Source organism: Pan paniscus, chromosome 6, assembly GCF_029289425.2.
Source record: "Pan paniscus chromosome 6, NHGRI_mPanPan1-v2.0_pri, whole genome shotgun sequence".
NCBI lineage: Eukaryota > Metazoa > Chordata > Mammalia > Primates > Hominidae > Pan > Pan paniscus.
The window spans coordinates 79,145,946-79,173,764 of NC_073255.2; the positions used below are offsets into that span (position 1 = coordinate 79,145,946).

General features: G+C 38.4%; 1 protein-coding gene across 1 annotated transcript in view; it reads right to left on the reverse strand.

Annotated features, from left to right (window-relative positions):
• Positions 1-12,516: 12,516 nt before the first annotated feature.
• LOC106634965 (putative zinc finger protein 735) overlaps positions 12,517-27,819 on the reverse strand; it is a 28,236-nt gene continuing 12,933 nt past the window's right edge. Inside the window, exon 4 of the mRNA XM_055115289.1 lies at positions 12,517-15,049. Within this exon, the coding sequence (XP_054971264.1) occupies positions 14,839-15,049 (211 nt within the window). The 3' untranslated portion in view covers positions 12,517-14,838. The remainder of the gene's footprint in view (positions 15,050-27,819) is intronic.

The window sequence follows — 27,819 nt, forward strand, 5'->3', positions numbered from 1 at the left end:
CAGAATGTCTGCTATTAAAAAGTCAAAAAATAATAGATGCTGGTGAGATTGTAGAGAAAAAGAAATGCTTATACACTGTTGGTGGGAGTGAAAATTAGTTCAACCAGGTGGAAGAGAGTGTGGCGATTCCTCAAAGACCTAAAGACAAAAGTACCATTCAACTCAGCAATCTCATTACTGAGTACATACCCAAAGGAATATAAATCATTGTATTGTAAAGACACATGCAAACACGTTATTGCTGCGCTATTCATAATAGCAAAAACGTGGAATCAACCTAAATGCCCATCAATGATAGAATGGATAAAGAAAATGTGGTACATATACACCATGGAATACTATGCAGCCATAAAAAAGAATGAGATCATGTCTTTTGTAGGGACATGAATGGAGTTGGAGGCCTTTATCCTTAATAAACTAATGCAGGAACAGACAACCAAATACAGCATGTTCTCACTTATAAGTGGGAACTATGTTATGAGAACACATAGACACACAGAGGAGAACAACACACACTGGGGCCTATCAGAGGGTGGCAGTTGGAAGGAAGAAGAGGATCAGGAGAAATAATGAATGGGTACTAGGCGTAATACTGGGGTGATGAAATAATCAGCACAACAAATCCCCATGACACATTTACCTATGTAACATACCTGCACATGTACCTCTGAACTTAAAAGTTAAAAAATAAATATATACAAGGCAAGACGTGAACAAAATTGAGGCCTGTAGTCCCCAACTGGACACCTAACTTTTTTCTGGTGTGTGAAAATTGTTATTAGTCCTTGAGGCATAGATGACTTTTCTCCCGGCCTCCTTGCTTGCTTGCTCCACATGTTCAGGAACTAAGATCTGGGCTGGTCCTCTGTCTCTAACAAGCCAGGCACCTCACTATGAGAATGAGGAGGAGTGGGGTTTGAGGAAAGTCAGAGGAGAAGGTGAGCTGTGGGAGAAGGGAAAACAGGACAACCAGGCACCTGGGGCCACTTGGTGGCAGTGTGGGCAGGAACGGCTGCTATCTAGGCAAGGTGGTCCGGGGTGCCAGGAGTCATTGCTATTCCCAACCTCCATCCAAGAGCACCAGGGCAAATCTGAAGTCATTCCTAAACTGGGTGCTCAAGAAACTGAAGAAGCAGCAGCTTCAGCTTGGAGTGGCATGAGGGTAGGTGCATTGCCCACCACCTGATGCCCACAGCTTTGTCTGCAGCCTGGGCCAGGGTGCCCACCAAAACAAGGTTGGTGCAGCTGCCCTCGTACTTCTCTCACCTTCTTCTGTTGTGCAAAATGTTCAGGTGGCTGCATCGCAGGCAGAGGGGTCAGAGATGTCTACAAGAAGCCCTGCTTGTGTTCTTGGCATGGAGGAGAGAGAAAGGTGGCCAGCTGGTTTGGGTTTTAGGGGGTAAAAACCTATAAGACCCTGTCTCTTCAGGGGTTTTTCACTGAAGTCTTAACTGGTCTCCACTCACCTGAGCCTCTGAAAACAGAAGAAATTGGCTCTTTTAGATTTTCCCAGCCATAGTGGTCAGGACCCTTGTGTGTGTGGCTCTCCGGAAGCCATTCTACTTCAGGAATATCCAATCAGGTGTAGTCAGGGCCTCCCAGCAGAGTTGCTGAGATGTCTGGGCAGATCTTCTTATTGAAACTGGCCTATCTAGCCTTCAGTGTTGCAGGCCATGTCTGTTGCTTGCAGAAGGCCCCTGCAAGCCTCAGTGTTGCTGGTCCCAGGCCCTGACTCCCTCTTTTTTTGTGTCCCATCTTTCTTTTTCTTTTTCTTTTTTTTTTTTTGAGACGGAGTCTCGCTCCGTCGCCCAGGCTGGAGTGCAGTGGCGCGATCTCGGCTCACTGCAAGCTCCGCCTCCCGGGTTCACGCCATTCTCCTGCCTCAGCCTCCCGAGTAGCTGGGACTACAGGCGCCCGCTACCACGCCCGGCTAATTTTTTGTATTTTTAGTAGAGACGGGGTTTCACCGTGTTAGCCAGGATGGTCTCGATCTCCTGACCTCGTGATCCGCCCGCCTCGGCCTTGTGTCCCATCTTTCACCTCAACACATGATCCAGAGCACTGACTCTGCCCTTCCTTCCCTTTCCCAGGACAGGACCCACACCCACTCCACTCTATCAATCAGGGCATGTCTGGACCATATGTGTGTCTCTTTGTTGTTAAAAAAGAGAAAATGATTTAATTGGCTTTTTCTTTTAACTTCATAGAACTGATTTATTATTAAAATGTTCATTTTATGGGTAAATATGCATGGAAATTTATACAAAAATGCTAATGATGTGAGATTAACATTCTTACACTTTGTTTGATGATTATGGAGTTGCTATTTCACCTTTCCCTATTTTTATCTTTATGTTTATATGTTCAATGGAAAAACATCCAGTGAAGTCTCCTCAGTATGATAGACAAAAGTTGTGCAATCAATCACTGATAGATGCACAGTAAAGCGACTTCCAGTTCCCATTTGGAGCTAGAATTAAAAACTCTTGATGGTAAACTCACATGATGAGGAGTTATAGAATGCTATCATTTTCTACACATCCATCTGCCTTCACAGTTGCTGTCTGAACTTGCCAAGGGAAAAAGTGGGCATATGTTTTCCTAAGACCTACTCTTCTCCATTTTATAGGTTTCTAGTTTGTGCTTTGTTCAGATTGCCCAGAAGCTGATGATCACAGAGAAGAGGTCATATTTGTCATGAGAAAGCTTTCCTGCACCAGGATTCAGTAAAGGCGTTTACCACCAGGGCCCATGGTGCCTCCAGAGGCAGGATGGTGCTCAAAACCCATCACTGAGGCCAGGAAGTGAGGACAAAAGTTGAGGACTGCCCATAGGAAAGAGAAAAAATGCTCCCTTTGGGTTTCCAAGTAGTTACTGCTTATTCTTGCATCAGTCTTGCTCCTGACCACGATGTGTTCCTTGTTCATTCTCCTTGGTATCCCACTGATTGTGCATCTACGAAAAAGAAGACTGGATGGGGGGTGGTGCAAAGAACAACTGCATCCTTCTAGAGCTGATGCCCTGGTGAGCTCTGAAGCACACTTAGCAGAGCCTGAAATCTACTCTCCCTGTGGGGTATGTTGTGAAAAAAAAATCCCCATCTACTCCCATGGGAATGGCAGCAGATTCAAGAGGCTGAGGAAGGGACCCAGAGCCAGTGAATGAGATATGGAGATTTACTGGGGGCTTACATAGAGGGGAGGGAGTCTAGTGTCAGTGGGCTGAGCAGGAGAACCACACTCACTTGCAAAATGCATGCAGTTTGTATAGCATTTTTATTTAGCACCTTCACCTGAACAACCTTCACCAGGCAACCTTCGTTTAACACAATGTGAAGGGCTTCAATATCCTGTATGGCCTGCATTCCATGGCCCAGGATGAGACAGGCCAGAAGCTCAGAGGTTCCTTATAGATAAATAGTGAATCTCCAGGTTGGCTGCTCCTAGATTCCTTAGCTCAGAACTCTGAACACTCATTCAGAAGCATTTTCCATACAGGGTCAGTCTTCAGGTATGCCCAAGTCAAGTTACCATTGTCAACTGCATCTGCCATACAGGGTGGTTCAGGAAGTGGAGGCTGTTTCTACTGAGCATCTAGATTCAAAAGTTTGTGCCTCTTTCTACATCTCTGGGTTGATAGGAGCTTATCCAAAAGGCTTGAAGTTTGTACACATTGCTGGTGTGGTTTTTCAAGTGAATGAGATGGCTCTTTAGTTGGTGGGTTTCGTTACTAAAACAGGTGTGACTGAATGTGTAAAGGCTGCTGGGGTGCTCCTTCTCCAGGTTACCATTGGACCATGAAATTCTGGGGCTCCTTGTTCCAGCCCAACTATTTTCCAAGATGGGACATGTCATGCTGAACCAGACCCTCAAATTGTGGCTTAGGGTGACCAGCCTGAAGCTGCCCTTTAAAGGGCAGAACTGCCAGGTCTGTGTCTTATTTTCCTTTTCATTCTGCTATATTCCTTGGTATGGAAGCCAGAAACGAGTCTGAGTATGTGAGAGCTCTATTCCTAGAGTTGGTACTATTGATACAAGTGTCAAGGTAGGTTGAGAGATCTCTCTTCCTGCCACAGCATGAGTGAGCAGGAGGATTGTGACCCTTAGTGCTTGGCAAACCATAAGATGTGTGGGGTAGAGAAAGAGCTGGTACAAATGACAAGTTGCAGGTCAAATAATTGGAGGCAGAAAGAGGATGAGACCTACTTAGAACAGTACACACACTGCCTGGGTGCAGCAGAACAGTCAGGCCAGTTCTCTGATTTGGGCCTTGTGCCATGGAATGAACAGGCCCATTTCTGCTCTGGCCTGGGTGCTGAATTATTTGGTTCTGGAACCAAATGTGAATTCTGGACTCTGGAATGCCAGTTGGGTTTCACAGGCCAGTAGAGTGAGGAGGCCCAGGTGGGCCCACAAGAGTGACTGTGGGTGGGCTTACCACACATGAGTGGTGGCTTCTACATCAACACTCACAAGGAAGAGGGATCTTCTCCCAGTTTCAGACAAGCCCAGGAAGGTCAGAGGCCTATGGAGGCCAGAGAACAAAGAAGGTAATGCCTCAGCCCAGTGCCTTTGCCCTACGTGGCTTGTGGTTTTGGAGACTCAATTTGCTGATCAGGAAAATGAACTGACTGGCTGCTCACTCCACTCTCACCAGGCCACTGCACTGTGCCCATCATGCAGCTTGAGGTACGGCCTGTGCTTTCAAAGGCTGAGGAGTCTCTGGGATAAGTTCAGGGCCCTGAGAGGGTTCTACCCCCAAGGACCCCTCATGCCTACCCCTCTGTGCCCACCTGACAGCTCAGCATGTCTTCTGGATGCCACCTTCATTGTCTGCTCTGGCCAAGAGCATGTCTCCCCAGGAGAGCTGGGGGCCCAGGATCACTGAAGCCCAGGTGGGCTGTCCAGCCTCCCTCCAGTGCACAGCCTCAGGCAGCTGCTACCCAGGTTCCCTCCTGGAATGTGATCCCAGGGGACCACAGCAGCACATTCTTTCCTAACCTATTTACTAATCAGTCACTTAATGTTCCAAGATGGATGTGGGCCCTGACACTTTTGATCCTTTCCCTAGCAAGGCTGCATTGGGGTTGCCACCTTGATTCCTCTGTTTAAAAAAAAAAGCTAGCAGGTGAGATAGGACCCAGGGGCCACGGACAGGACAGGGCACCCTCTAAGGCCCCCGTAGGCAGGAGGGCTCAGTGGAGTTCCAGGACCCTCTTCAAGGATGGTGCCCGTAGCCCCTCCCTGGACCTCCAAGAGGGTCAACTCCCTCTGCAACCTGCACCCACTAGTCTCTTGGAGGTGAGCATCCATCCATCTTTGTGCACATGGCTGTCTGCTTTATTTCCACTGGATAGTCTCCTTGGCAGAAACACCCAGGGAATCCTGGTGGGCCTGTGCCGGATGTTCTCTAAGTACCAAGGTCAGTAAGAGGGGCTTGAAAACTCAAGAATATAATTAATATTATTTTCTGCACTTTACTATCTCAGGGTTACTTTCCCTCCAAAATGTGTAAAAACAAATAATTGAGATCTCTATCCTTTACATTCTTTTAATTAAGTCATCATACAAACCTTTCATTTTCTTGAAATTTATTTTTATGCCATTCATTAAATTTTTGTTTTCTTCATTCAAATTGTTACCTGTTTTAGAGACAAAATTTTTAACATTATATGCTTCACAAATTCTAATAGGAAATGGCATTTTATTTATGTAATTACTAATGTAATTAATAAGCATATTAAAGAAGTAAATAATTGAAGTAAATTTAGTTTATATTATATGAATTATTTTACATTTTATCTTCTATCTTAAAAAAATTGTAACTAGTTATGCAATTCAAAATTGACAGATATTTTAACTCAGAACTTTAAACATAATATCCATTGATTTGTGAATTCTATGAAGATGTCAAAATATGAGTTAAAAATCTGTTGTTGCTTTGTAGTTAACATTTTATATTTCAATGATCCTAAATCACTTCATTTTGGTGTTAAGCTTTTTAGTTATTATGATGTTTTTAGATATTTGTTGTACTTTCCTTGGTTGATATTTTATTAGTTCTTTAAAATGTTTAAGCATGCCATATTTTCTCTATTTTGTTCAAAAAATCATTAGACAAGGCCAGGCGTGGTGGTTCACATTTGTAATCCCAGCACTTTGGGAGGCCAAAGCGGGTGGATCACCTGATGTCAGGAATTCAAGACCAGCCTGGCCAACATGGTTAAACCTCGTCTCTACTAAAAATACAAAAATTAGCTGTATTTTTGTGGCGGGCATGTAGTCCCAGCTACTCGGGAGGCTGAGGCAGGAGAATCACTTGAACCCGGGAGGTGGAGGTTGCAATGAGCCGAGATTGTGCCACTGCACTCCAGCCTGGGTGACAGAGTGAGACTCCAACTCAGAAACAAAACAAAACAAAAACCATGCAACAACAACAACAACAAACCATTAGACATAGCACTCTTATTTCATTTTTAACTTACTCTGACTTGTATATTTTCCACTCATTTTTCTCCTTTTCCTGGCATCTAAGTATTTCTTTTAGATCTTTCTTTTTTTTTTTTTTTTTTTTTAGATGGAGTCTCGTTCTGTCGCCCAGGCTGGAGTGCAGTGGCGCGATCTCAGCTCACTGCAACCTCTGCCTCCCAGGTTCAAGCAATTCTCCTGCTTCAGCTTCCCGAGTAGCTGGGATTACAGGCACGTGCCACCATGCCCGGCTAAGTTTTTGTATTTGTAGTAGAGATGGGGTTTCACCGTGTTAGCCAGGATGGCCTTGATCTCCTGACCTCGTGATCCGCCCGCCTCGGCCTCCCAAAGTGCTGGGATTACAGGCGTGAGCCACCGCACCCGGCCTTTTTAGCTCATTCTTTTACTTCTACTTTAGCTCATATTTTTTACTTTGCTCATATCCCTTATATTTATCTAAAAAACTATGTATATATTTTTTCTTTTTGTATTTTTGTAGAAATGAGGTTATGCTATGTTGACCAGGCTAGCCTTAAACTCCTGGCCTCAAGTGATTCTCCCGTCTTGGCCTCCCAAAGTGCTGGGATTACAGGCACGTGCCACCATGCCTAGCTTACATATTTTCGGCACATCTGCTTTGGAATTCCTTGACGTCTAGTTGTACAAGTATTTTATGATGTTATTTCTGAACAAAATTAATTTTTGTGTCCTTTAGTTTGCATATTTAAAAAAATTACATTGTGTGATTATACTTGACAAGTCTGAACTTAAAAGATTTTCAGTATCTTGGGTTGAGATTTTTTTCCCTCAAAAAAAATTGTCTGGAATTTTTGTTTTCTTCTCTACATGCATCTGGAAAACATTTAAATTAACTTATTAAATTTTTCTCTACAAAAACTCTGGGTCAATTCAAACCCCAACATATCAATACAGCTGGCCTTCCTTCCTACATCAGCCAAGGCACGGACTGACTAGTTTCACTATTTATCTCCCTTTGACTGCAGGCTGCATGTTCTATCTCATTTTTCTTAGATCCCCCTTACTTTGAATCTAGTGTGGCACCACATCTACCCCTGAGAGCTGTAAAAATCCAGGAAATGATTATCAACCTATTGTAGGAAGCCTCACCCTGCCAGATGTACTGTCTCATCCTCCCTTCTTTCTGCTGCTTGTGCTTCTTCATTTATTTTATTTTATGTTTTTGAGGTGGAGTCTCACTCTGTCACCCAGGCTGGAGTGCATTGGTGCTATCTTGGCTCACTGCAACCTCTGCCTCCCAGGTTTAAGCGATTCTTCTGCCTCAGCCTCCCAAGTAGCTGGGATTACAGGCGCCCACCACCATGACCAGCTAATTTTTTTTTTTGGATTTTTAGTACAGAGGGGGTTTTACCATGTTGGCCAGGCTGGTTTCAAACTCCTGACCTCAAGTAATCTGCCCACCTCAGCCTCCCAAAGTGCTGGGATTACAGGCGTGAGCCACCATGCCCAGTCTCCTTATTTTTACTTTAGCATTTAGAACTAATCTCTGCAGTTAAGCACATGTTACATTGTCCAGCTGTTATGGTGTTTTTTCAAGAGAACTATTTTTAAACATGTAACTTTTCAGAATATTTCCAGAATCCCAGATAGCCACATTTACCTTTGGAGGAATTGATTATCAGAATAATCAACACAATTATCTTTAGAAAAATCATGTGTCCCCAGGGAAAGTTCTAAATTTTTGGAGTGTGTATTGTGTGACATTTTTAGTAGAATGCAGTTATGACAATGTTACCATATGTTTCAAATATAAAATACTTTCTGTTATGTATTACATAAGGATTTTATGTGATCATGCCTTTTCCTGGGGAGAATGCACCTGTGTCTTGTTAAAATTGTTGATAATAATATTTTAATTGCTAATAAGAAAATTAATAATACCAAATCTTGTCATTCTCAACAGTACTACTCTTTTTGATCCCAGTTTCCACTTTTATCATATGCAACAGAAACATTTTTAGAAGTGTTTTCTTCTAGGTAAATAAATTATCTTTATTATGTATTATTAATTTTTTAAAACCATTAAGTAAGGAATATAAGTATGTCCTCTATTATACCTTACTGGAATGTGTGAAATTTTTATAGATTAAGCAAGATTAAGGAGAGGTTAAGCAAGATTTTTCTATTCCTAGATTTCTGGAGGTATTATTGTTAACGAGTAATGAATTTTGTCAAATGCTTTTGTGTGTCTACTGAAATCATTATGGCTTTGTCCTCTGTTCTATTAATATGGTATATTACAATGACTAATATTTGAATATTAAAATAAATTTGCATTGGTGAGTTAATTCCACTTGGTCATGTTGTCTAACATTCTTATGTGTTGCTGAATTCAGTTTTCTAGCGTCTTTAAAGATTTCTGGCCGGGTGCGGTGGCTCACGCCTGTAATCCTAGCAGTTTGTGAGGCCAAGGCAGTGGATCACGAGGTCAGGAGTTCAAGACCAGCCTGACCAACATGGTGAAACCCTGTCTCTACTAAAAAATACAAAAATTAGCTGGGCGTGGTGGTCTGTGCCTGTAATTTCAGCTACTCAGGAGGCTGAGGCAGGAGAATCACTTGAACCTGGGAGGCGGAGGTTGCAGTGAGCCGAGATCGCACCACTATACTCCAGCCTGGGCGACAGAGCAAGACTCCATCACCAAAAGAAAAAAAAAAGATTTCTGTGTCTATATTTATGAGGAATAATGGTTTCTCTTTTTTTTTTTTTTTTTGATGCTTTCATCTGGTTTTGTTTTCTGGGTGATACTGGCCTCAACAAATGAATTGTTTTCTTTCCCCTTTTATATTTTGCAGGTGTTTGTGTAGCATTCCTATTAATTATTCATTAAATATTTAGCAGAATTTACCAGTGAAGCTATCTGAACCTTTTTTATGGGAAGGAATTTTATTAACCTCTTTACCTGTTATAAGTATATTAATATATTCCCTTTCTTCTTGGATTAATTTTGATAATTTGTGTTTATCTGCAAACTTGTTTCTAATTTCTAGTATTTCATGCCTCTAGATTTTCCTGGAGGTTGAGATGTAAGAATAAAAAAAATAACGTTGAGAGAATAAAGCTTTGGGTAATTCATGAATGATCGAATATCTCATGATCTTCTGTTGTAAGATGGAGAAGCTTATTCTTCATGCTGTACTTAATATTCACATTTATATTGTAAAACAAATATGATATTCTATCTAAAGTGAACTAGGAAGACATGTTAGTTAACTTTGTGTTTAATCAGGATGGAAGTCTGAGTCTACCTTCTCTCTTCCATGAATATGTAGTCAGGACAGAAACATAATTTGAATAAGGACAAACACAAAATGATGGTAAGTGGAGAAGCGTACAACAGATTAAAATGTGATGAAACAGCACTGAACACGTACATAGAGTTCACAATGTGTTACGCACTATTCCAAGTCATTTGCACATACAGTTTTAATGCCTGTAAGACTAAAATAAACAACACAAACATTCATGTAAATGAGAAATTGAAACATTAAAAATAATATTAGGTGACATTAAACTGTCATAAAAATAAACTGTTTTCATATACAACAAATAAGTTAACATAAAGAGTGCACATTAACATTTTAAGACAGTTTGGGCTGGGCGCGGTGGCTCACACCTGTAATTCCAACACTTTGGGAGCCCGAGGTTGGTGAATCACCTGAGTTCAGGAGTTTGAGACCAGCCTGACCAACATGGAGAAACCCCGTCTCTACTAAAAATACAAAATTAGCCGGGCATGGTGGCACATGCCTGTAATCCCAGCTACTGGGGAGGCTGAAGCAGGAGAATCACTTGAACCTGAGAGATGGAGGTTGTGGTAAGCCAAGATCATGCCATTGCACTCCAGCCTGGGCAACAAGAGTGAAACTCCATCTCAAAAAAAAAAAAAAAAAAGTCAGTTTGATTAGTTATCAGATAAACAAATGGATAGCATTATAAACCTGTATAAAGAGCATACATATTATTTTCTTATTTTCAAATTCCATAGAAAATATTTAAAATTTTAAAATGTTGGATTCAAAATTATGTCAGTAACTTCATGAAAGTAGACATTCAATAGGTCATATTGTTTAGACATTGTGAAATGACATCAGAAGCCGTGAATTAGAGTGCAACCCATAAACAATATCTAGCCACAGACAAGTTTAAGACCAAGTTGAATAATTATTGAATTTCAAAGGAAATTCATACTGAGGTTAATTTAGAGATTCAATGACATGCCAAGAAAGAAGCATTGAGACTGGAACCAAATCACCAAATATTGCAAAACAAATTCTACCAGTACTAACTTACTGTTAAAGACAGAAACATTCATTTTAGCCATGTGCAGCTACTAATATTTTCACATATTAATAAAGTAAAGTAATCACACTGTTATGTGTGCAATGTGAATGTTTGTGCATCCCTACAATGCCAAATAGGGCTAAAAAAAGTCAGGACTTTGCAGGAACACAAATAAGAAAAGATTCAAAGGAGTTGTCAACATGAGAAGCCAATGGTTAATCACAAAGCAAAACTGATAATCTTGTGTCAGGTCAAGGAGAACAAACAAATAAAATATACAGACTGCAAATATTTATAAAAAAAATCTCCAAAACATGAGATCTAAATGATAAATTATGACATATACAAGCAAATAAGTTCTCAGAATTTTTTTTATTATACTTTAAGTTCTAGGGTACATGTGCACAACATGCAGGTTTGATACATAGGTATATATGTGCCATGTTAGTTTGCTGCACTCATCAACTTATCATTTACATTAGGTATTTCTCCTAATGTTATCCCTCCCCCAGCCCCTCCCGCCGTGACAGGCCCTGGTGTGTAATATTCCCTGCCCTGTGTCCAAGTGATCTCATTGTTCAATTCCCACCTATGAGTGAGAACATGCGGTGTTTGGTTTTCTGCCCTTGTAATAGTTTGCTGAGCTTGATGGTTTCCAGCTTCATCCATGTCCCTGCAAAGGACATGAACTCATCTTTTTTTGTGGCTGCATAGTATTCCATGGTGTATATGTGCCACATTTTCTTAATCCAGTCTGTCGAGTTCTCAGAATTTAGAGTAAGAAGAAATTGAATGTTGCATACATTTATAATATTAAAATTGTATTTAAAATGTTTAAATCAATTAAATGGTAAAAGAAGAAACCAAAATAATATTGAAAGAGGAAAACACTTTATTTATTTATTTATTTATTTATTTTTGAGACAGTGTCTCCCTCTGTCATCAAGGCTGGAGTGCAGTGTCTGCAATCTCAGCTCACTACAACCTCTGCATGCTGGGTTCAAGCAATTCTCCTGCCTCAGCCTCCTGAGTAGCTGGGACTACAGGCATGTGCCACCATGCCCGGCTAATTTTTGTATTTTTAGTAGAGATGGGATTTCACCATGCTGGCCAGGTTGGTTTCAAACTCCTGACCTCAGGTGTTCTGCCCGCCTCAGCCTCCCAAAGTGCTGGGATTACAGGCGTGAGTCATAGCACCTGGCTGAAGAAGAAACTTAAAAGTTGAAGAGTGTATGTGGAAAGAGCCAAATGTAAATTGAATGAAAGAAAAATAAAATTTATAAATTGGATATACATTGTATGGGTTAACTATTAACTTATAACAAGCCAATGAGAGAAACAGCTAACTGGGAGATTAAGCCGAGCAAATCTATGGTAATTAAAGACAAACTGATATAAAATGCAAATATATTTACAGATCTATAAAGACTAAAACTAGAAGGAATAAAATATACTCAATTGCTTTACAAAAATATATTTCAAAAATAGAACACAGTTTTAGTCAAAAAAAATTTTTTTGGAAAATTAAAAGCCAGAAATAAATTCTTTTATGCAGAAATGCAAAGTTTTCAACAAAAAAGCAAATAAAGGTAATAATTCCAGCAGAAATAATAGTCAAACTGTGTAACATTAAAGGGACAGAAAAAACCGAAAAGTAGGGAGATGGAAAACAGAAGTAAACCACAAATTTGTGAGCATCATCTCTACAGTCTCGATAGAAGCCAGAACACAGAGAAATATATATTGAGTGTAAGAATTTAATACTCAGCCAAATATTTTTAATAAATAAAGACAAGCCTGTAATCTCAGCACTTTGGGAGGCTGAGGTGGACAGATCACCTGAGCTCGGGAGTGAGACAAGCCTGTGCAACATGGAGAAACCCGTCTCTAACAAAAAAAATTAGCCAGGTGTGGTAGCATGCACCTGTAGTCTAAGCTACTCAGGAGGCTGAGACAGGAAGATCACTTGAACCTGGGAGCTTGGAGGTTGCAGTGAGCTAGATCACCCCCACTGCACTCCAGGCTGGGTGACAGGGCAAGACTGTCTCTAAATACATACATACCTACCTACTAAAAAATTATCCAAAATACCAACATGGAGAGATTTTATTGCCAGAAAGAGATTCTTTTTTTTTTTTCTATTTTATTTTTATTCTTTTGGAGGCAGAGTCCCATTCTGTTGCTCAGGCTGGAGTGTAGTGGCATGATCACGGCTTACTGCATCCTTGATCTCCTGGGCTCAGGTGATCCTCCCACCTCAGCCTCCTGAGTAGCTGAGACCACAGGTATGCACCACCACACCAGGCTATTTTTTTTTCTTTTCATTATTTTTTGTAGAGCTGGGGTCTCTCTATGTTGCCCAGGCTGATCTTGAACTCCTGGGCTCAAGCAATCCTTTCACCTTGGCCTCCTAAAGTGCTGGATTACGGGCGTGAGCCACCGTGCCTGGCCTCTTGCTTCCAGGTGAGGAGCAGCACAGGTACTCCACTGAGAGTGTATTAGGCCAGAGCCCAAGCCTACTGAATGAGAATCCTTTTATGAGAAAATTATGCCTTGGAGATTCTTATCAGTCTCTCTCAGGAAGTAGACATTTTCGTTCTCACGAAACGCTGTTTTTAATAGAATTTAAAGGCTGAACGCAGTGGCCCATGCCTATAATCCCAGCACTTTGAGTCCCAGGCAGGAAGATCACTTGAGGTCAGGAATTCGAGATCAGTCTACGCAACACAGTGAGACTCCGCATCGCTTTGGAGGTCCCCTCGTGGTCGCCAAAATGTTACCGGGGGTCCTTGTTCACAGAGCTCCCAAGATGGTGGTGAGCCACTTCTAAGATGGTGGCGGGCCGCTTCCAAGATGGTGGCAAGCCTTATGTTCTCTGACCTGGGATTCTTGGCCTCATGGATTCCAAGGAATGGAATCTTGGGCCATGCAGTGTTATAGCTCTATTAGAAGCTGTGGGTCACAGAAGAGAACAGTGGAACCCAGTGACTAGTGTTCAGCTCAATTAGGACGAACCCAGGCACTTAGCCCTGCAGGAACAATGGCAGCCTTCAGCACGAGTGGGAGTGGCAATGGGAGTCTCGTTGGATCCGGAGCACAGCGGACACCCTGCTGGATCTGGAGGGATGGGAGTCAGTGGCGGGATGGGAGTCAGCGGCGGGTCTGCGACAGTGGCAAAGAGCAGTGGTGGACAGCCAGCGAAAGCTCAGCTCTAGCCGTTAACAAACATGGACCAGAAGAGCGCAGTTGCAAGATTTAATAGAGTGAAGCAGAGTGAAAACAGAGCTCCCATACAAAGGGAGGGGACCCAAAGGGGGTTGTCCCAGAAAGATATTCTTAATATAACACTTCAGAAAGAATAAAAACTTTTCTATATTAAGGCCTGAAAATCAAAATGGAAGAGGAAGACACTTGTAAACAGATGGGAATATCAAACGATTATATATATATTAAGCTAGAGAAACCACGAACAATTGGCACAGTTTTAAAAATATTTAGAAATATTGAAAGTGTAAATCCATATATTTAAGTTAAATTAGATAGCAGGTTCTATGCTACTTAAATAACTTAACTGGTGAGAGAATAATCTGTTTTCAATAAAAAGAAAACTGAAACTTCTGTCTCACAGTTTGCATCACATTGGTTATTATTACTATTATTATTATTTTTTGAGGGAGTCTCGCTCTGTCGCCCAGGCCGGAGTGCAGTGGCGCGATCTCGGCTCACTGCAAGCTCCGCCTCCCGGGTTCACGCCATTCTCCTGCCTCAGCCTCCGGACTAGCTGGGACTTACAGGCGCCCGCCACCATGCCCGGCTAATTTTTTGTATTTTTAGTAGAGACGGGGTTTCACCGTGTTAGCCAGGATGGTTTCGATCTCCTGACCTCGCGTGATCCGCCCGCGTCAGCCTCCCAAAGTGCTGGGATTACAGGCTTGAGCCCCCGCACCCGGCCACATTGAGTATTCTTTTATCAGATCTGAGGAACACCAAAGGACTGACAGTGGCATATACGGTGCACACAAGCCTCTGGACACCCAGGACAACAGGGTCATATGCCCATAGTGAGGCTGAGGAGAATGAGATGATGAAATCGACCGAGTACACGACCACAAAGAAACTCACTAGCAGCAGGATGGTCTGAGTGGCACTCTGCTCTGGGGAAGGTCTTGGGGAGAGGCCGGTGCTGTGAAGGTACCAGGATTTCTTCTGATGGCTGAGCAAAAGAACCACCATGTATGCACTTGAAAGCAGCATCGGTCCTGCAAGAAAAACATATCTGGATAATGACAGAATAAGAAACAGTCCTCTGACCTCTGATGGTGGACTTCATGGGAAAAGCAAGCAGTATTTACTGAAATGCAGAAGATTGCTCAAGGTCCCACCTTATTCAGGTGAAAAAGATACTTTATACTTGAAGTCATTCTGAAACTACAGTGACTCAAACAGACCTGGAGACAACAGTGAAACCACAGCCAGGAGCATCACTATGTGGATGAGGGTCAGGTGACAGATGGTCACGTCAGTGGCTTAGGCCTCTGATCTAGAAAAAGTGTGAAGACATGGAATAGAAGGAGGAAACTGTTGGTTGAGATCCCAATGCCAGCTTGAAAAAAGAGGCATTTTTAAAATGGAAGCAGTGGAATGTAATAATCTAAATTGTAAAAAGACACATATTTTGAATATCTGAAAATAACAGACTTCACATCATATTATTTATTGTATGTTCAAAATCATCACTATCATGTTTTTATCTCACTAAATTTTTTTGATAAATCCTATTACATAAATTTTTTAAAATACAGTCTCATCATTATTTTATACACCATCTACTATCATCTATCTATCTATCTATCTATCATCTATCTATCTATCTATCTATCTGTGTGTATACTGGGAATATATATATTGTTTGTGTGTATATAAATTATATATATAAAATTTAATAATTCTTTCTAAAAAATCTGATTGACTCTCTCATATCACAGAATTCAGTTTCTCAGTCTCTCTTTCACATTTCAGGACTCTTGTGATTACCTGAGGCCCAAACTCATAATTTAGTTGGTGGCCCCCCAAATTAAAAGCTGTCATTTGTATTTAAATGTTCACTTAGACCCTTCAAGTTTGTTGTGCTCATTGGTGCGCATAGTTTCGTGATGACCCCAGCTGCACCCCTGGCCTAGCTGGCTGCCTGGTCTGCCATGCAGACCAGGCCATGCCTTTGCTTTAGCTCAGCTCTCAGGGGCTCCTGTGGGCTCCCACACGTTGGCCTGAAGTCTAAGCATAGCACCTGGGCATGCAGAGGTGCACACCACACCGTCAATGCAGATGCAGTCAGGTGGCCTTGGGTCTGGTGTTGCCCATTCTAAACTTTTGATAGCTGGATAGTATTCTATTCTACAGGTATACTTTTTCCCTTTGATTAGCTAATAGTTATTTGCGTTGTTTCTACTTTGGGTTACTGTGAATACTGCTGTTATGAGCATTCATATGAGTCTGTGTTGACATGGGTTTTCAATTATTCTGGGAACATTTCTGGCAGTAGAACTGCTGGATCATATGATAATCCTACATATGACACTCTGAAAAGCCACCAAATCGTTTTTCAAAGTGACTGCATTAGCTTACGTTTTTATGGGCAATGTACAGGGAGTCTGTATTCTGCCCCTCCTTGCTATCGTTATTGTCGTCTATTGTTTGGTAAGAGCATTCCAGTGGATGTAAAGCTGTATGGTATTGTAGTTGTATGGCATCTTTTTGCAGAAACACATTTTGCATTTTCAATAGTTTATCTTTTTTTAATGAGTAGTAAGAGAAGCTTTTGTCTGGATAGAAGCCCATTCTTAGATATATCCCTTTAAATATTTTATTCCTTCTGGTGGCTTCTCTATTTGAACAGATGAATATACAAAGAGATAACAGCCAGTCTATATAGAAAAAGATAACTCTGAATACGAACTACAATAACCAGTCCCAAACAGCCAAGTTCAAATCAATAAGTCACAGCTGTTCTGTTGCCTCTTTTTCCAAATTAGAACTAAACTGAGAAAGCCAAGCATACATCCTCACCAAGTAAATGGGATATTGTTTCTGGTTAGCCCTCCTACAGCTTCCCCGTGTCAACAGCCTCCAATAAAGGCCCATCTGAAGTCATGTCTTTTTTCACTATAAAGCTTTCCCACTCTTCTGCTGGTTTGAGTCTCCACCAAACATAAGTGATGGTGGCTAATTCCCCTCCTAGGGCAAAGCTAAAATACATAGTCATTTCTTGTTTTCATTTGGTTGATCTCCATTTATTTTCTATTATAAGTGTCACTGAAATTTCTGCTGCACTAACCTACTTGAGTCACACTGATGGTGATGGCATGGAAGTCACTAAAGAGGGAAGTGGTGTTAATGGTTCCACCTCTGCCCATTCTGTGAACACAGGAAAGCAGTTTGCATCCAAAATTACTAACGAAATGTTTCCATTTTCAAGGTGCCATGATTTCTGAGCCTTTTCTAAAGAGAATGATCAAGAATTTGCTGTAGTTAAGTGACAAAGAATATACCTGTGGACTGTAAACTGCACTCATAAAAATAAAAAGGATATAGTACAAAAGTGAGAAAATCTCTAAGACTCCAATATCAATCTGGAAAAGAAAAATCTTTCCAAATCTTAAATCCACAGAGGTTTTTCTTCTTGTTCAACATTTAACAAACACACTCAAAAATAAAAGATCCTGCATAAAAACATAAGTTATCTTATAAGCATTTCATTAAAAAATTCAAACTCCATCACTTCCCATTACCTCTCAAATATTTATTTCTAAGATATATTTTCTTTTAACAGCTTTCCAAATTCTGATGTGCTTCTACATATAGTGCTCACAATTTATGGCCTACCGTTATTAATGTTTTAACTATTCTAACTAATTTTATATTTGCCACACTTTGTGTTGGGATCTAATAACATTTTTCTTTTACAAAAGATGCTGATTGATTTAAGATTCTGGTCTGTGGAAAATGCATCATTCTTCTTATCTCAATTAGTTGATGCATTTACATCACTTAATGGTGCATTTACAACCCATAAATGACCTTAAACTTTCCGGGTTTTTTTTAAAGCATTTTACTGATTACAAAATTCCAAATATGTCACCAAAACCTACAAGTACTGTGTGAAATGACGCAGGCTGGGGAGAACAGTGAGAAAGCTGTAGCCATACTGCAGGCAAATAAAGTAAAAGGCTGTGATACCTATGTAGCTGGAGATGAATATAAAGAAATAGAAATAGACTAACAATATTTACAAAGTGAAAGAAACAATACTTTCTTCTAAATGTAGAGAGTCACTTGTGCAGCATGGGTACAGCTATTTTCTCTTCATAGGCAGAATCAATGTCATTTCTTCACTATAGGTATTTTCAATCTTTCACCTGAGGGCACAGGCTAACTTTAACAAGAATATTCATTATTAATTATTTAGCTTCTAGTACATAGCTAGCATTGTCCTGTGTTTGTTTACTTTATATATATGCCAAAAAGACCTCATGACTTATGAAGCCTCCAACTGTTTACTTGAATGAGTTGGCCCAATAAATTCAATAAACTCAATTATGCCCATTTTAAAAAGTAAAACGAACAATAACTAAACAAAATTGGATTAAACAGCATTCCCTAATTGAAAGAAAAATATACAACACATGAACTAAATAACATATAATAATACACTCACTGTGAAATTACTTACATCTTAAAATTATTTTGTGGACACCATTAAATTTTATAAAAGTCAATTTTATAATCCTAAGGGGATAATATAAAAAATACTTCATGAAATTTGACAAAAAGATAATTATATATTAGGTCTAGGGCAACAGGCAAATAAACAGAAAACAAAAATCTGCATAAGATTCTAAGCCAGGAGCAATAATATTTTAGATAAATGAATTCAATATAAAGCAGAGAAAATAGGTTTGCTTTCAAAATCTTTGAAGTTTCTGGTTTGCTGGTTAATTATCAATACTTGTAACATCATCTTTTTTATTGTATTATTTTTCTTTTCTTCTCAAAGTGGGTACACAGCTATACACAAATATATTACTTTCTCCATAGATCTGTTACACCTAAAGTTTATTTTAAGTGACACATCTGTATATTTAAATCCATGTAAATCAAAACTAAAGGTCTGTATGTGTTTTGCAGACCAGTCACATGTTCGACAACAAAAAAATGTAGGATAGTTGTTCAGAATTCAGAAACATATAGCTCCATTATACTTGTATAATCTTTTTTATAACCATCATAGTTACCTGTAGTTACAAAAAGAAAAAAATGAAAATGCAATTTGTAGGAAAAATATCCTCCAAATTGTTTGAAGTTTAAGGCCACTGACAAAAGGAATCACTACACATGTTATTCCATTGTCACCCAATAGTATATTGTCACCATCTGTTACCTACAACCTTGAGTCAGATAGAATAAGTTAATGTCAGTGACAAGATACATATTCAATGTAAAACACATTAAATATAACTTTAATTAAAACAAATTAAGTTGGCCAGGCGCAGTGGCTCACTCCTGTAATTCTAGCACTTTGGGAGGCTGAGGCGGGTGGATTGCCTGAGCTCAGGAGCTCGAGACCAGCCTGGGCAACACGGTGAAACCCCGTCTCTACTAAAATACAAAAAATTAGCCTGGTGTGGTGGCGTGTGCCTGTAATCCCAGCTACTTGGGAGGCTGAGACAGGAGAATCGCTTGAACCCGGGAGGTGGAGGTTGCAGTAAGCAGAGATTGTGCCATTGCACTACAGCCTGGGTGACAGTGCGAGACTCTGTCTCAAAACAAAAGACAAAAAACAAAAACAAATTAAGTTCACATTGTCATATAAAAGTATTTTGAAATTCACTGTATTTTAATTACCTTAATGTGCAAATGATAAAACAATTTACTTCTAAAACTAAAAATGTTTCTCTTACTTTAATGCAGAAGGGCATAACAAAATGATATAGGATTAATGATCCTAAATGTGTATGCACCCAACACAGAAGCACCCAGATTCATAAAGCAAATTCTTAGAGAGCTTCAAGGAGACACGGACTCCCATACAATGATAGTAAGAGAATTTAACACCCGCTGACAATATTAGACAGATAACTGAGACAAAAAATTAACAAGGATATTTAGAACCTGAATTCAGCACATAGTCAAATGGACCTGATAGATATATACAGAACTCTCCACTCAAAACAACAGAATATACATTCTTCTTATCACCACAAACACATACTCTAAAATCAGTCACATAACTGGAAATAAAACACCCCTCAGCAAATAAAAAAAAAAAACTGCTATCACAGCAATATCTTGAACCACCAAATTCAAAATCATGACTAAGAAATTCAGTCAAAACTATACAATTACATGGAAATTGAATAACCCTGCTCCTGAATGACTTAAGAGTAAATAATAAAATTAAGTCAGAAATAAAAAAGTTCTTTGAACCTAATGAGAATAAAGATATAATACAACAAACCAGCATCTTTGGGACACACCTAAGGCAGTGTTTAGACAAAAACTTATGGTACTAAATGCCTACATCAAAAAGTTAAAAAGACCTCAAGTTCACAACCTCACATCACAACTAGAAAACCAAGAACAAACAAATCCCAAAGCCAGCAGAAGACAAGAAATAACTAAAACTACAGCTGAGCTGAAGGAGACTGAGACATGAAAAACCATTAAAAAAGTCAATAAATTGTGGAGCAGAGGTACAAAAAAATCTACACTTCAACATTAGAAAACATATATAAGAAAATCAAAAAGCTAAGCAAATTTCAACTAAAATTAACACAAAGAGATTCCTAACAAGATACAATATAGGCAATATTTTGAAAGTCACAGACAAGAAAAGAATCTGGAATGCAGAAAGAGAAAATAGATGTGTCATTCATATTCATCCTCCTGCAAAATTACCAGTAAATTTATGAACAGAAGAAATATTTCAGGCAAGAAGAAAGTTGGATGCTATAGTTAAAACACTGAAAAATACAAAAATGTCCAACCAAGAATACCATATCCAGCAGAAGTATTCTTTTTTGTTTTGTTTTGAGAAGGAGTCTTGCTCTATTGCCCAGGCTGGAGTGCAGTGGTGCCATCTCGGCTCACTGCAACCTCCGCCTTCCAGGTTCAAGCTCCTGCCACAGCCTCCCGAGTAGCTGGGATTACAGGCACCCAACACCACACCCAACTAATTTTTGTATTTTTAGTAGAGAAGGGGTTTCACAGTGTTGGCTAGGCTGGTCTTGAACTCCTGACTTCAAGTGATCTGCCCACCTCAGCCTCCCAAAGCGCTGAGATTTCAGGCATGAGCAACCATGCCCAGCATATCCTTTAAAATACGGTAAAAAAGAGATTTTTCCAAGATGACCAAATGCAGAAAAATGTATCATCAGAAGAACTTTCCTACAACAAATGCAAAAAGGTCCCTCCCATTGAAAATAGTGTATCCTATAAAAGAAGAAAAAATCATGTAAAAATACATAAGTCTGGAAAAGATACACACATACACCAAAATAAAAATGTACTATACTATAATGATGATTCAAATAGCACTTTGAATTTGGCTCTAAAATTTGAACAATGTGTTTCAGCTAGTTCCTAATTTGTTAAACAAACAAACTGAAAAAGACTTCAAATAATAAAAGCATAAAAATAATTTTAAAAACTATTAATGTATATGCAATATAAAATATATTATTAGTGGTGTTGATAAAAAGGGACAGGTGTAATGAGTATCAATTTTTGTGTGCTACTAAAGGTAAGTTGTTACCAGTTTAAAGTAAATGGTAATGTTAAAAGGATTTATGTAATTCCCATGTTAATTACATTGAAAATAATTGTAGAGATAAAAAGTTAAGTTGAAGTCAAAGCATGTCACTAAATATAGAAAGACAAGAAAAAAGAAAAACAGAGACAAATTAGCTCAAATAGCCAAATAATAAAATGATAATAGTATGTTTTCTTTTAGAAAATTATTTAAATATTCATGAACTAAACTTCCTAATCAAAACACATACATGAATATATAGGAATTTTTTGAAAACTAAAAAAAAATTAACTATATCATGTCTCCAAGGGACTCACTTCAGATCTAATGAAAAAAATAGACTGAAAATGGGAGGCTGGAAAAAACATTCCAAAGAAGTGTTAAGCAACTGAGAAAAGGAGAGGCAACAATTATATTGTCAAAAACTGTTCATATTTTATATAATTTACTTTAAGTCAAAATTCACAAGAGACAAAGTAGGATGTTAACTTATAATAAGAGGGTTCATTCACTGAGAAACTATAAATATATCTGACATCAGTTTTCCCAAACACATAAAGCAAACATTGAAAGAATTGAAGCAAAAAATAGACAGCAGTATTATAATGGTAGGATACTTAAATATCCCACTTTTAGTAATGAATAATACTGAATACATAGGGATTTTTGACACAAGACAGAATATTAATAAGGGAACAAAAAACTTGAATGCACTATAAAACAATTACACTTAACAAATGTATACAGACAGCAAAATACACATTATTTTCAATAGCTCATAAAACATTTTCCTAGACAGACTGCTTGTGACACCACAAAACAAGTATCAGCAAATTTTTTAAAACTGAAATTTTACAGAGTATTATTTATGGCCCAAATGGAATGAAACTAGAAATCAGTAACAGAAGGAAAACTAAAAAATTAACAAAATATAAAAATTAAACAACATGGCTGAGCACAGTGGCCCATGCCTGTAATTCCAGCACTTTGGGAGGCCAAGGCGGGTGGATCACGAGGTCAGGAGTTCAAGACCAGCCTGGCCAACATAGTGAAACCCCGTCTCTACTATAGATTAAAAAAATTAGCTGGGCATGGTGGTGTGCGCATGTAATCCCAGCTACTCAGGAGGCTGGAGCAGCAGAATTGCTTGACCTGGGATGCAGAGGTTGCAGTGAGCCGAGATCGTGCCATTGCACGAGCCTGGGTGACGGGGCAAGACTCCACCTCAAAAAAATAAATAAATAAAAATAAAATAAAATAAAAAAACAACACACTCAAGCATGCTTTTGTTCAAGAGCTGGAAGACATAATGCTGTGAAGATATCCATACTGCCCAAAGTGACCCACACACTCAAGATAACCCTTTTCAATTACCCAAGAAGAAAAATACTGCAAGCATTACACTTAATCATTTCAAACACAAAACTAAAGCAGAGTAATCAAAGCACTTTGGTACCAGTATAAAGGCAGAACACCAAAGCAATGTAACTGAATGCAGCACGGATATAAACTCCTGCATATATGGTCAAGTGAGTTATTTGCTCACCATTTACTGACGCATTATCCACAAAAGCCAATAGGTGAAAGAAATTTAAACTTTTTTTTTTTTTTACCAGATGAACAGATGAATATAATTTGGAATACAAAAAAATGGAATATTATTCAGCTTTTTAAAAGCAGAAAATCTAATACGTGCTATAAAGACAAATTTTGAAGACATTATGCTAAATTTAATAAGGCAGCCATAGCCACAAAAATACTGTATGAGTCTATTTACATGGAATATCTAAAGTAGTTATACCCTTAAAAAAGAAAATAGAATAATGTTTGTAAAAGGCAGGGCAATGGGAAAAATGAGTAGTGGATTCACGTGTATTGCATATTGCTTTTACAAGAGTAAAAATGTTTTAGAGATATGTTGTTAACAATGTCAATATACTTAACATAACTAAACTATATAATGGAAAATATTAAAGATTACACATTTTGTAATGTATGTTTTACATTAAAAATAAAAATATCATTGACTACCCACCAAAAAAAGCAAATACACAAGTCATAAAATAGGGGTAATATTTATACAGGCAAACAAACATAGAAATAATTGTATTGGCAATAGATGTATAGCTGATTAATATATGTCAATGTTTAAACATTGTCCTAATGTGTACAGAGTTGAATATCGGCATACAAAATTATAATACATAAATAAAACTAAAAACACAATTAATCGGACATAGCCTAATCTAAAACATGAGACAAAGGAATGTAAAATGATAGAACAAATTTCAACAAAAAAATTAACCAAAAAATACTGAATAAACATAGTGTACCACTAAAGAATTTTTTTCAGATATCTACAATTTTCAGCTATGACTGTACATTCACAAAAAGCACGTATTTTGGTGTTTTTAAAGTTTCAACTTTTACTTTAGGTTCAGAGGGTTCATGTGTAGGTCTGTTACATGGGTATATTTTGTATTGCTAAGGTTTGGGGTACTACATCTACTACTCAGGTAGATAGCATAGTACCCAAGAGGTAGCTTTTCTGCCCTTGTCTCTTTCCTTGCCATCCTCCTCTAGTGGTCCGTAGTGTCCATTGTTTTTATCTTTACATCCATGTATACCCAATATTTAGCTCTCACTTATAAGCAAGAACATGCAGTATTTGGGTTTCTGTTTCAGCATTAATTTACTTCAGATAATGGCCTCCAGCAGCATCAATGTTGCTACAAAGAACATAATTTTGTTTTTTTTATGGCTGTGTAGTATTTCATGGTGTATAAGTACCACTTTTTTTTTTCAATCCAATCAACCACTGATGGGCATCTAGGTTGATTCCATGTCTTTGCTACTGAAGACAATAAGTTTGAATCATTAGTATACAATTAGAGCAATAAAATTTCATAGAAAATCCATCATAATCATTCGTGAAAAGCTCTGATAAAATTTATTGGAATAAGCATTTAAATAATACTGGAGAAACTTCTTATGTGATTAATATTTTGCTGTTATTTTTAAATAAAATGTAAAAGCTATAATGTAACCTTTGGAAGCAAAGCAAAGCATTGCATTTCAAAATAATATAAACAACATAAATACGATACAATATGGTAAGAAACACTAATATACAAAATGAACAATTAGAAATAAATTTATATAATCATTTAGATAAATTTTGAGAAAAGTGCACGAAAATGCTAACGATAACTTTTTGCATGCAGTAAACTAAAAAATTAAATCAAATATTTAAATAAATGTGGCATGCCTATTATCTAACTCACTTTTTATATAACATACATTCAAGCACACTATCTCAGAACTTGTGAAACTACAGGCAAAGTTGGCATACAGCAGATCAGAAAATGAAAATACATATAGGACACAGTTTTAGTAATCTTCATAGTAAAGAAAATAAAATCATAAAATAATAGTTATTAAGAAATATGTAACAATTGGAAATTTACTATATGCTGGGCAGTGTTCTAAGTAACCTATGGTATTAGTGTTTTTAAGAATTCTATGAGGTGAGTAGATAAAACCAACTTTTCTACCGTAGAGGTATTTATCATATTGCATTTAAATTTCTAAGCTTGGTTTCTACTAAGAAAAAGATACTTTTAAAGTAAAATAGATGTTTAGATTTTCTTGTACTTAATTAGATGCTTTGTGCTCTGATGAAAGTTTTCAGTCTCATTTTCTAAATGATCAACTGACTGAAAATTATAAAACAGAAAACAAAGGATATCTGTCTCCAGTGTCTCTGGAATCTCTTAACCAAATCCCGATGTCTCCCTTACTCCTCTCACAGATGTCTAACACGAGGCACAAACAGATCTTTTAAAACAGCTTAACATAGTGGTCTCCAAAAATGTGCACAAATTTTCCTAGGTCCCTCAAAGAAATGGAAAAGGCATGAGATTATATGGGTCCTCATATTATAAAAAGAGGAGTTTGCCTCTCACTATGAACGCATAGATCATTGAATGGACAGAAGACTTAGAGGATTTAAGACCATAATAAGCATACATCAGAAACTTTTCCTCCATGACAGTAAGAGAAATATACCTAGGCTTTCAGAATCAATTCCACTGAAGCACAGCCTCCCAATCCACATTTTATTTTATTTTTATTTTATTTATTTATTTATTTATTTTGAGACGGAGTCTCGCTCTCTCGCCCAGGCTGGAGTGCAGTGGTGCGATCTCGGCTCACTGCAACCTTCACCTCCTGGGTTCAAGCGATTCTTTGCCTCAGCCTCCCGAGTAGGTGGGACAACAGGCATGTGCCACCACACCCGGCTAGTTTTTGTATTTTTAGTAGAGACAAGGTTTCACTGTGCTGGCCAGGCTGGTCTCAACCACATTTTAAACTCTGGTTTTCTCCTTCACCTTTGGACCTTTCACATGTGTTATCTGCTAAATCATTCACACCTATCTGAGTGTATAACTATTCTTTCCTCTCTTTTCACATTTAAGGAATATTTTCTATGCTGCAGAATGTAACCAGGTCTAGCATAAAGACTGTCCAACACAACCCTTCTTTCCCTGAACAGCAACTGAGCTAAGAAAAACACAACCAACTCCCAGTATCTCCCTAAGGAGAAATATAGTACAGTGGATCCGTTCAAAGTTGTGGCATTTTAGTGGACTGTCTAATTACTACATTCTGTCTCCCTGAGAAGAAGGTGAACGCTTGTTACAATACTAAAGTAACTGCAATGCCACAGTCAACAAGGGAAGCAAAAGAATAGACAATCTGAAAAGAAAATGAAAAAAATATATATTGTTAACTTGGAAATTACCCACAAAGGTCCAAAGACACAACTGAGAACATGTTTGTGAAGCACTGAAAATCTATTGCTTGGTTAGTTGCTATAACCAGTCTTTAAGCAAGTCTTTAAATATTAGATTAGATGTCTGTGTATAAGTTGCCAAATTTTATCAAAGGATCACAGGACATAAAAACAAGGCACCTGAAGAAACAAAATAAATCTTCAGAACTCAATCCTTAAGAAAAGATGATCTTTGCATTATCTGACAAATATGTCAAAATAATGATACTAAATATGCTCCAATAGCAAAAATAGAACACAGACAGAAAGCAAAATAAGAAAAATTATGCATAAAAATGAGTTAACCAAAAGATAAAAACTATTTTAAAAAGAACCCAGTAGAAATTGCCAAACTAAAAAAAAAATTGTTATAAAGTTTACTAGAGTCACAATAGATTTAATGAGACAGAAAAAACTAAAAACAGAAGACATTATTTATAAATATTGAGCCATGAAAACAAAAAAATTGAGAAATATGAAACATTGGATACTATCAAGTAGACTAACATATTCATAAAAGGATTATCTGAAAAAGAATGCAGGGGAAGAGTGGTCAAGAGGTTATTTGAAGAGAAAAGGGACTAAGGACTTCCCAAATGTGAACGTGATCAAGAAAAAAATACTGCCGACCAAGGATACATAATCTGGGAGGCATTTACTTTAAAAATAATAAAAAAAAGACTTTCCAATATAAACAAAAGCTAACGGTGTTCATTACCCCCTAGAACAGTCTTATAAGAAATACTACATGGAGTTCATTATGTTGACAGACATGGTGGTTCACACCTGTAATCCTACCAACTTGGTAGGCTGAGGCAGAAAAATCACTTCAGGACAGGAGTTTGAGATCAGTCTAGGTAATATGGCAAGAACCCTTCTCAAAAAAGGAAACTTTATAATAATTTTGTTTCAAAGGGAGAAGGTTTTAAAAACCTGTTAATGTCAAAGACTACCTGGAGCCATTTTGAGAAGGCAGGCACTCATTCAAGTGACAAGCTTGAGAACCTTTGGTCTTGGCTACAAGGCAAGAAATTATCCACCTATCTTGACCCCAACCAAAATTCTGCAGTGACTCTGTAACCATCTCCAGCTCCTTCCAGCCATCGTGTAAAAGTCTTGCACATTCAGAGACCTGGGGGAGATGCCTATTTGTGGTTATAGAGGTAGGCCTGCAGAACGTGGCCTTTACTGTGACAGTAAACATTTCAGTGACTCAGTTTCAGCACTCGTAGCCACAGTTCATGGCTAGTTCTGCCCAGTTAGGAACCCAAAGAGTAACCTGGGGAAACCCTGCCAGATACTCAGGGAGAGTCACACTCAGCACTCACCCCACACCTCACATCGGATCCAACACATGCTGACTCAGCTGCAGAACACCCCCCTAGTGC